Consider the following 11,424-nt stretch of genomic DNA (forward strand, 5'->3'; position numbering starts at 1 on the left):
CTTCAAGATATTGACGATTACCTTAAAGAACATATTGAAGGATGCTCTTTTGCATTAACATGCAATAATAATACCTTAAAAACATCTATTTTATGCTCTGAAAATATTCATTTCAACAAAGAAGGCTCTATCGGTAATTTACTTGGCTTCGGTTCAGAATCCATTCAAGCTAATATATTAACCGAATCCCCTTATCCTGTTTCCATTCTGTCGACAACTATAGTACGCATTGAATGTGACATAGTGAGCGGTTCATTTGTTAACGGAAAACCTAGTCATATAATTCACGAGTTTGTACCAAATGTGGCACCTGGTTATCGGATTATAGAAACACCAAAAAACGTTATTTATTTCCCTGTAACCCAAAACAGCTTAAATACAATTACGATAAGAATTTTAGACGTTAAAAATAATCTAGTTAATTTACGAGGTGAAGAAATTCAGATATACTTACATCTAAGGAAAAAATGATAGACTTCAATAAAACTTCAATCTCTCTTAAAAAAACTATCAGTACTCATCCTGCAATCATAAAAAGAAGACCTAAAGTGAAACTTACGAAACAAAATAAGCAATTCCTCCAAAGCTTACGGCTATTAAAATGAGTATATTAAACTTAACAGAACCTTTTGTCTTTGATAATTCTATCGAGAGCTTTGAATATCATTCATATAAGCCGTACGTAACAAGTTTTAATTTCAACGATGAAATACGTATACCTATAAACCAACAAGATCTTTATGTACTACCATCAGCAAGTTCTTTATACATAGAAGGTACTATAACCGCATTCAATAGAGAAACAAAAGCCGAGGTAAAAAGTGTTCTTTTTACAAACAACCCCATACTTCATCTATTTCAAGATATTCGATATGAATTAAATGGAATCGAAATTGACAAAATTAAAAACGCAGGAGTTACAACAACTATGAAATCTCTTGTATCTATGAATGAACTGGAAGCATCTATGTCTAAGTTATGGGGATTTGATGTCAAAGGCATAAAAAACACGCAAGGTTCATTTTCCGTGTCTGTACCCTTAAACAAGATTCTCGGGTTTGCTGAGGATTACAACAAAATCATAATTAATTGCAAGCATGAACTCATTATTTTAAGATCCAATACTAATTTGAATAGCGTTAAACTAAATGCGAATGAATATATAGACAATATTACTATATCTAAAATAGTATGGCGCATGCCTCATGTTAAAGTGTCTGATCGAGAAAGATTAAACTTACTCAAATGTTTGGAAAGTGATCGTGCCATTCAGATAGCATTTAGGACTTGGGATTTATATGAATATCCGCTCTTGCCTGAGACGTCAAAACATTCTTGGTCTATCAAAACTTCATCTCAAATTGAAAAGCCGCGTTATATTATAATTGGTTTGAAAACGGGACGAAAAAATGACGCTAATAAAGACATAACACATTTTGATCACTGTAATTTGAGAGATGTTAAAGTTTTTTTGAATTCAGTCTACTTTCCGTACGAAAGTTTTGATGTTAGTTTTTCGGGTGGAAAGTTTGCTATATTATACGAGCAGTATGCGAAATTTCAGCAGTCTTATTATAACCGTCTACAAGCGCCGTTGTTAAGTCCTCAAGACTTTAAAGATATAGCTCCTTTATTTGTTATCAACTGTTCTCGTCAAAACGAAACCTTAAAAACCGGATCGGTAGATGTGAGAGTTGAATTGGATTGTGAATCTGATATACCAAAGAACACTGCAGCTTACTGTCTGATTTTAAATGATAGTATATTTGAATATAAGCCCTTAAGTAATATTACGAAAAAAGTATCGTAATGCAGCATATATTTGTAGACCTTCAAGGATTTAAAACAAAAGAAAATGAATTTATTGTCAAAGAATTTGCATACAGCACGCTAGAATACACTCAAGTTTTCTTAATAAAACCCCTTTTCGTTTTTCTAAATTGGCGGAAAGTGAAAAGAGGCAGACAAGATGGATTGAAAAACATTTAGGTATTTTATGGCACGAAGGTTATGTTGATTATAGAGAATTTAGAAGACTTATTGATAACCATATAAAAGATAAGACAATCTACGTTAAAGGTTTGGAAAAAGTTCAATGGATTAAAGATTTATATCCAAAATGCACTATTTTAGATTTGGGTGAAAAAGATGTGCCTAATTTAAAAGAACTGTATAAAAAATATTGTACTAATGAATGTATTTTTAACTGTGTGTATCATAAAAAATCTTGTGCATTAAAAAATGTTTTATGTATAAAAAAATGGTATTTAGACAATCGACAAATCTAATTTTAATTTGTATTCAAAATGTGTTTCTTAAAATAAATGTTTGTTATTAATTATATTAGTTTTTTTTATACCATTCTATATAACTACTGATAACTACCTAATAAGTTTTTTATAGTAAATGTTATATTTTTAATTTTTAGCTTAGATTTTACATAATTTGCATAAGAAAAACTTATTAGTTAGTATGGATATAAATAAAACGACAACTTACTCATATAATATTTATTACTTATATAATATTTAAAATACAACTTTAATAACTAGTACTGTATCCACAAATTTTTTTGAAATTTTATTTATTAAAGCCTCTGTGCTGTCAATAATTTCATCAAAATTATCGCCTGCAACATACTGCGCGCTCAGTAATACATTTTCGTTCTGTTCATCGTTTTGATCCCTTACATCCTCTGTTATGTTGATTATTTGAATTTTGATCAGTTTATTGCCTTTGATCTCATGATTATTTATCACAAAAGATGGTGGGTGTCCTTGAGTCCTTTTCACTACTTTATTATGAATGTTAACTTTATTACGTTTCTTGGCTTTAGGGTTTTCGATGTTCTTTTTAATTTTTTTATATAAGTCGCTATCGTCAAATTCTTGTGGTAGCTCAAACTCTTGTGCATATTGCGAAAATGGAATTGGGATGTCTTCGCTGTCTGCCATTTTTTGAAAACCTAAGACAAAACGAAAAATTATATAATATTGATAAATCAGATTACACAACGAACAAAAATGTATATAACCACAAATAAATTAATTTTAATGTTTATTTGATTTGTAAAATATAATATATAATTTTAATATATATATAATATATATATATATAATTTTAATAAGTAGTTAGTTAAAAAACAACTTACCAGGTCTATGTCTGCGAGTGGATAATAAAGACGCGTTGATGCTATTCGAATGTAACCAATTAAAAATTACTTTGCGCTTATAAAGGTTAGCTATTGTTTGTTCAGCAAAATATAAATGCGCAATCCTGTTATATGATAGCTTTAACTTTACACGTGTGTATGTCTTTACCTAAACAAGTCACAACTTGTTTTATGAACACGTTTATGAATAAACTATCTATAGAAATGTTTAAGGTAAATTAAAATGAAAACAAGAAAATAATAAGATAATATATTTATTTATCATAAGACATCACTGAATAATATTGTTAAAATAAAAACACAATAAGTATAATAAGTAGAAGAAAGATTTATTTTTAGGACATATAATTGAATTAGTTATTATCTTCAACTTATATTTATAGTTTTTAATAGATTTATAAAATTAATATCAAAATGTTGTTTCAATTATATGTGCTATTCAATTTACTAATGACCTCTGACTGCATATAGTACAATTTATTTTATACAAAACATGACAATTGATTACAAATTAAACATTAAGTATTGAGGTATGCCCCCAAGCTTTCGTCACTATTTGGTTGTCAGATATCATACGCTTATCATCATTAGCTGAAAGGGCGACTTTATTTACACTTTGGGTAAATATATTGTGCTTAATCGACTTAAATAATATGTTTCTTCTTTTATTTCATCTCCTTGAAATAATGATTTCACGTAATGAGAAAACTCAAATTTGCATACTACAGGTTCTCTCACACCCTTAGCTTTTTTAATAATTTTATCAACTGTTTTGATAGAATACACTTTAGAACGAAGTCCAACATACTCTTTAATCATTTTTCCTTTCATTTCATCCTTAAAAAGTCCTGGCACTTTTTTATTTTGAACAGGTAATAAAAATTTATTATCAATATCGTAACAACTAGTATCGAAATATGTTAAAAAATGCATTCTTAAATCTTTAAAAAAGTCTTTTGTTTGTATATAATAAACAAAACTATCTGTATCCGTGTAACACATTTGTAGACGAGTATCATAAAAACGTTTAAATACTGAATAATGAAAATCATACATATGACTTTTAGATAACTCTAGTACAGCGAAACCAATGTAGATCGGTTTATCTAAAATTATTAGATCTGGTTTCAATTGAACTGCCACCAAATTTTCAGTAAAAACTGATACACTGTGAAAATTTGGCCTTGCAATTAATCTGTCAGCGGTGATTTTCTTTTTGTTGTGTTATCATTGTCTGTCCACTGATTAACTAAGCGCACATCAACCCTTTTCTCAGTATTTTCTAAAGTTTTACCAAATATACTGTTATTCATCAATTTACAAAAATCTTGTTCAAAGACAGACGTTGCCTCTTGACGTAGCCTTGTATTCATATCAATATATTGTTTTAAGTAAGGGGACTGTTTGAACGTAATTACTCTATGTACTTTTTTAATTTTAAACCATGTTTAAGACACGTTTTCAAATGTACATAATGAATCACATACAAATATTTGTCATATAGATTAGGTACCAGTTTATAATGCGTCCCACCTGGTGGAACACATTTTTCGGGACAAAATGGTAAATCATTATGTTTATCATGTAAATCATTGGGGTAAATAATATCAACTTCTAGAATGAAACCATAATCCGAGTCATCAGGGATTTGAGTGATATTTAAAGCACTTATTTCATTGGTTTCTAGAAACCTAAAGTCTGATAGGGGCATATACTGACACATGCTGTAACCATATAAATTATTACAGTCGATATAAATTAGGTATGAGTCTATCTGGGATGAGTCATAGTGAGGTAAGTATATGTTATTAGCCTTTGCATATCGTAGAGAGGTCATACAGACTCCCCCTCTTATTCCAGATTGGATCATCTTAAGCATGTTAAAGTCATCTATAAGCTCTAATTCAATACCAGTTTTCAGAAGCATGGCATCAAATGATAAGCTAGGTGTAGTTAAATAAAAAGCAGGATCCAAGTCATAGTGTTGTTTGCAAGTAGCGCGAAACTTTTCAAAAATATCGGTTAGCAGAAGAACATCCGTTTGCAAATATAGGTCTGTATATTCACCTAAATTTTGAATTTTAAACTGTTGCCATACTTTTTGCGCATGATTATAATCTTTTACAGAAATGTTCTCATCAGTGAGCGAATTATGAAAACAGTCAATACTTGGCAGGTATTTTTCTTCAAAACATTGCCATTTATTCATATACTCATAGGGAAACACACCTTTTCGTGTAAGTAATTCAAACTCCTCATCATTACAAAAATATTTATGTAAATGAACAAAGTCAGATTTCTGCATAGTTGTAGTTAGTTTTTCTAAACTTGTATCTAAAAATTTGAAAGAATCTACAAAACGAAGCTGAAAATACTCATTCTCGATAGGGATAAATTTAGTAAAAGAAATATAGTTTTCTTTGGTTTTAGGTATAACTTTGACGTTTCCAGGTGCCTCCCCCAATTTTTTGATAAATAGATGGCAATCATAACCAGACAGATTGTGAAAAAAAATAGGTACGAAACAAGGACGTTTATATTGTAAGTTACATATATTATGTGCCGCTCCCCGATATCTTCCTGTAATGTGACAGTGATCTCGAACCCGATCAGAAAATAGAAAATGGTTACAAATATGACAACGTTTAGCGTTCAAAAAGTTTTGGTCGTCATTCTCATTACATATTATTGGGGTATTTTTGTTCACAATTTTATAAATTTTAGCAACATCTTTGTAGATTGCCTCAATAAATTTATCGACGCAATCAGTACCGCGATAAGAGAAATAACGATTATGACTCGGATCTGCGTTACAAACAATATGATACCCAAAGGCAGCTGGTATATGATGATGCAAAGTTGTAGTGTTAGGGGTAAGACTATCACTAGTATCAGTATCAGAGTCACTAGTTTCAGTTGGTTGTAGTAACGATTCAAAATCTGCATATATAACGAATGGAACATTCTGTTTACGATCGAAATGTTTAAATTTAATTACTGTCCCCTTTTCTGGTAAAACGGTAACTATTCCAGTACACAAGTGATTTGCGAGTTCTTCCTGCGTGAGAAAAATAACAGACAGGTTTCGCAAAAGTATATCTTACTATTATGCTTTGTTACTTGTCTGCGCACAAGACGACTCAAGTCTTTAATTAGAACATAATGTGGTGGGTGACTACCATCGTCTATTAAAAGTAGGTTTATATTTTTTCTACATTTCTGATTACTAGATACTTTAGACTTGTAAAGGGGGCCCACAACAATTTTATTATTTTTCAAACCAAAAATCGTCAATGAAATCATAGGGTTATTTTTTTCGAATATTCTTATGTCATCAAATGTGACTGGAAAAGAAATTTGAGAAATATTCAAAACGTCTCGAAAATTAGGATAAGATGATACTCTTTCAGGGTGTTTTGTAGAAGGATGCAAAGCCGCTGTTACACACCATAAAAAACAGCATTGATCGTTGTTTTGTATATTTATACATGCTTTTTTGTTTTTTATGAACTTTGGCAGGTCAACATAGCTTGAACCTCGTAATGGTTGATACTTGTTAATGTTGATCTCTAAATGAGAGTTACTAACAAAAGCCCATCCACTATCACGGTCTTGAAATTCCTCAAATTTTTTCTTTAGACAGTTAACAACTTCGCAAAACAGTGACTCAAAATCATAACTTAAGTATAAAATTTTATTTTTAGTTCCAAATGATTTTATTGATTGACTATTATCTTTGAACATTAAAAACAATCCAAAGAGCTCGAAATTTACTTTTACGCACGTATGTTTCGTAAGTGAATTATCTAAAAGCCGTTTTATTTTGTTTCGAATAGAGTTCATAAACGCATCGACAGACGCCAGACTTTGGTCGTTGGTTGCTGATATACGATAAGTGGCAATGCGCATCCGAAATGCAGACTCTACTACTTCAACACCATCATTAAGTAATTTGTTAGAACATACAGTTGTTTTATGTGCAGTGCTTCGAAGATGACCTGTCCATTTATTTTTGTCTACAGATGAACTACACGGTACACAGAAAGGCATAATGAATTATGTTAATGCAAAAGATGTAGCTAAACTCACTAGGCTATTTTGAAACCGTAATTTGTCAAACACTAATTTAATACATCTATTTACTATTAGCATACGTTGTATTAATCAAAACAGTTGACTCGACTGACTTCTCATTAAGAATGCAATGAATTGTTAACACTATGCAAAGTATGGTAGTATAAGTCTATAAATATAAATCAAATAAAGTCGCAGTATTAAATTATCGCATTCGAAAATATTCTTTAAATTTAACAGAAAGTAACCTTTTATCTTACAAAAATTAATTTCTGTATTTATTCATTAAAACTTTTTCGCACATAAAATATTGAAAACCTATAATATTTAAGTATCTATTTTTGTACACAAACTATTTATATAAGCGTACGATAATATCGTACGCTATACGAATATATTATATTCTTAATGCAAAAACCATATTCGAGATTTAGTTATAGACGTAGGTATCTACCTTTGCTATTAACTATAACTTGATTTTGTCAACAACTTTGAATAAAAAATAACAAAATTTTGTTTAAATAGAATTCTCTTACTGTGGGAGATTTGAAAATATTCAACTAATTTTTTTTATAATTATTATAATAAACAGGTTCACATTCTCCAAAAATATTAAAGGCTTGACCTAAGAACGTTTGTATTTGATTCCACTCGGAGGAATTCTCTTGACATTGCAATTTAACCGACGCTAATGCTTTTTTATAACGTTCTTCAGGCTCAGATTTTTGGTAATCATTAATGTTATACACTTTTAAATCAATGAAAAAATTACCGTCTGTTATCGTAGTGCGTCGACTAGAACCTGTCGATACGCGGCTGGTAAACGATGATGTTGTCTTGACGGTTTTCGAACTGCCCTCGCTGGTGATCTTCTCTTCTTCTCTTATGATTTTGAAGATATCGGTTTCAGGCGATTTTTTGGAAGAACTGAAAAAATAAAACAGAATTACAATATTTCAAGCAAATGCATTATGTTATAGTTGCACAATCACAATAAAGTAATTTAATTTTAAAAACAACTAAAAATAAGTAGTACCTAGAGCCAACATTCTTATTTTCACTGGTTGACGTTCGTGCTTTTTTGGTTGTTTTTTTCTTTTGCGCGCAAGGTGTTGGTGAGGATGAATGTAGTACCCGTCGATTTTCTGTTTCAACTTCGGACCTTAAATAAGAAAAACAATATTAAATATATGTCAATTAATAATAATTATGTTGACACAAAACTAAACCAAGTTCATAGTTATGACTGACAACGTTATAAATAGATGAGAATAAGATAACTGAGAAATAAATTAACGTGATAAACACACAGATATGCCTTACCAGGATTAAATCCTGTAACCTCAAGCTTAGAAAACAGAGTCACTAACGACTAGACTAGCAGGAACTGTTAAATATAACTCTAAGGATTATTTTAATTAATATAAAATAAATGAATTACCTTGCGGCTGAGGATGATTTCCTTTTCTTGATATTCTTTGTAGCAATCTTCTTCGGTTCAGGTGAGGGCGTGCGCGTGTATACTGAACATTCGGAGTCAGACCTTCAAAAAAGAATAAAAATATACCAACAATACTTAAATCAAAGTTTTAAAGAGATTCGATATATAGGGTTATAAATACTTACTAACATTTTAAATGAAGTTGAAAGTTGCAGATTCCTCACTTAACAAAAATAACGAGCAGCTTCACGTCGCAATACAGAATAGTAAAGAAATTGTTGCATAAAAACGCATTATTTTATAGTGAAATATTTGATGAGTTGATATTAAATCGAAACATAAATATATGACTAAAGAACCAAGTTCTGACATTCAACTTTAGATCTAAATATTATAAATTTAAATAAATATTATCGTTTTTATAAATTGAAGCACATAATTTATATTCAAAGTATATTACCACTTGTATTTCACAAAGCGCCGACAAAGTATCGAATTAACAAATAATACCGCAAGTCTTGCAACACGTGTAAATATGACCGCTACCACGAGTACTTACCGATTAAGTTCAAAATGTTTTTTATTTTTTATTTCAGTATATATATATATATATATATATATATATATATATATATATATACTGAAATAAAAAATAAAAAACATTTTGAACTTAATCATTTTGAATATGACAAATACCATCAACACTATCGTTTTTCGTTAGTTCGGGTGCTACCTACGTAAGTATTAAACATTTTTGAAAGAAGAAAGAAAGTAAGAAAATAAAGACATTAATTGCAGCCAAATAAAATATACAATATGAGGCTTACATACTAAACAGTACAAAATCAGTTACATTGGGTTTGGTTTGTGGTTGCAAAAGGACACCACTCGACATATGCTCTGACACTGATGGTGGCACAGCGCTGGTCTTCCGTGGAGCCTTGGGTCGGGCGATAGTGCAATACAATAATTATTATACAATTAAAGGCACAGAGTAATTAAGAAAGTCAGTGACACACTATACAAGGACAAGACTACTTATAATATTTTTGAACATTTATGGAAAACAACTTAAAAACAAACCTTCTTCAATGCATATAATATGTATTAACATATTATATGCATTAATTATTTACACTAAATTATTATAAAATCATTAAAGAACAACAATGTTTCATACAATAAAACACAACTCACCTTTATAGAATGTTGGTTAAATAATATCATGGTATAGGACAATAAACACAGCGTCATCATTTTCAGTAAGTAACATGCAATTCTCATATCAGCGACATTGTTGATTGAAATAAAATACCTCGACACATTGTGATTAACACAACAGAAGCGTCATTTCGAATAATAGTTGTTGATATGCAGAAAAAAATTATTACTATTATATATATATATAAATGTAATTAACTTAAATTCAATACACTATTCTTTTCAATAGACTTATTTGTCAAAATAATTTGAATTTGCGATAGTGAAAAGCAAAAAGGTTCGCGTCTTTCCTGTAGATCATTTCAAAAATAAGGGTTTAAATCCTATCTTTTATTTAATCAGTCTGTATTACCATTACTTTTCATTCATTAAGCTTATCAGTATTATGTTCATAAACTTAGATGCGTATATGACTTAGGTAGAAACAGTAACCAATCTCTTATTTTATTCTTTAATCGGATTATTACATATCAACATATCGGACTCGACTACCTGTTATCGCATGTTCCGTCACTTGTTTATTTATATATTATATCCAAAGTATGACAAAGACAAAGCATAGCAGGTTCGACTATTTACGTTTCATAAACAATTTAGAGTATTAATACATACGTACTTTGTTAGTCTTACGATCATATGTATGTATGTAACTATAGACTTAAATAAAAATTATGCTTTATTTTCAGTGGATAACATTGTTTTTTGATTTAACCTTACTTTAAGTTTTGTTGGTTTTACATTATGAACTAAGTTTACATGAAGATAAAATTACATAAATGTATTTTGAACTTGAATACGATCGGACTATGGTTGAAATCGGTACTAGTAAAGGCAAATTACGTTAAATCTCGTAACACCAACGTCACATTTAACAACCAATCACATTGTCAGGTCTACATCGCGCTATTGAAGTTTTTTGTATTCGTTTGTATATATACAATTTACAATGAAAGGCATGTCGGAGTGACTGTGGCTATACCGACCGATAGTCTCAGGTACTCTTACCTCTTCGATGTTGCGAGGCATGGCCAACCTTGTGACATTGACTTGGTAACGCGGTGGCGTGTGCAACATACTTGGTTCTAATAACCCTACCTTGGGCAGGGTATGTATGCATGACACACTACAACGTGATGACGGTTAAACACATACGTGATGACGTATACAGCGATAAATTCCTGTCTCATGGTAGGTGCTGTATTACACGGGTGATCCATGTTGCTAGACGGTCGTAGTAACGTTGGAGATCCCATCCATACTCTAACATTACAGTCTCTGGCCAAGTCTGTGTTGTGAGAGTGTGAAAAACACCGTAATAAACCTAGCCCGGCAAACCTCTACCCGATGCAAATCTGGGCTATGATGGTGCGTTACGAGATCTGGTTCTCAAATAGAACAAGATCTGGTGGGTGCAATGCTAGCAGTACCCGTTGTGTTAAGCCTTTTGCATTTTTTTATCGTAACATAAAATCAACCCTCACTTAACATAATATTTTGGATTTAGCTGAATACAACG

General features: G+C 30.7%; 1 protein-coding gene across 1 annotated transcript; it reads right to left on the reverse strand.

Annotated features, from left to right (window-relative positions):
* Positions 1-2,528: 2,528 nt before the first annotated feature.
* On the reverse strand, positions 2,529-10,934 carry LOC125238994. Its single transcript, XM_048146495.1, has 6 exons — positions 10,888-10,934; positions 9,148-9,204; positions 8,688-8,789; positions 8,283-8,408; positions 8,019-8,173; positions 2,529-2,965 (listed from the first exon to the last, which is right to left on the reverse strand). The coding sequence occupies exons 1-6, from the start codon at positions 10,932-10,934 to the stop codon at positions 2,529-2,531; spliced, it is 924 nt and encodes a 307-aa protein (XP_048002452.1).
* Between the last annotated feature and the right edge of the window lie 490 nt (positions 10,935-11,424).

Source organism: Leguminivora glycinivorella, chromosome 24 (assembly GCF_023078275.1).
Source record: "Leguminivora glycinivorella isolate SPB_JAAS2020 chromosome 24, LegGlyc_1.1, whole genome shotgun sequence".
NCBI classification, from domain to species: domain Eukaryota; kingdom Metazoa; phylum Arthropoda; class Insecta; order Lepidoptera; family Tortricidae; genus Leguminivora; species Leguminivora glycinivorella.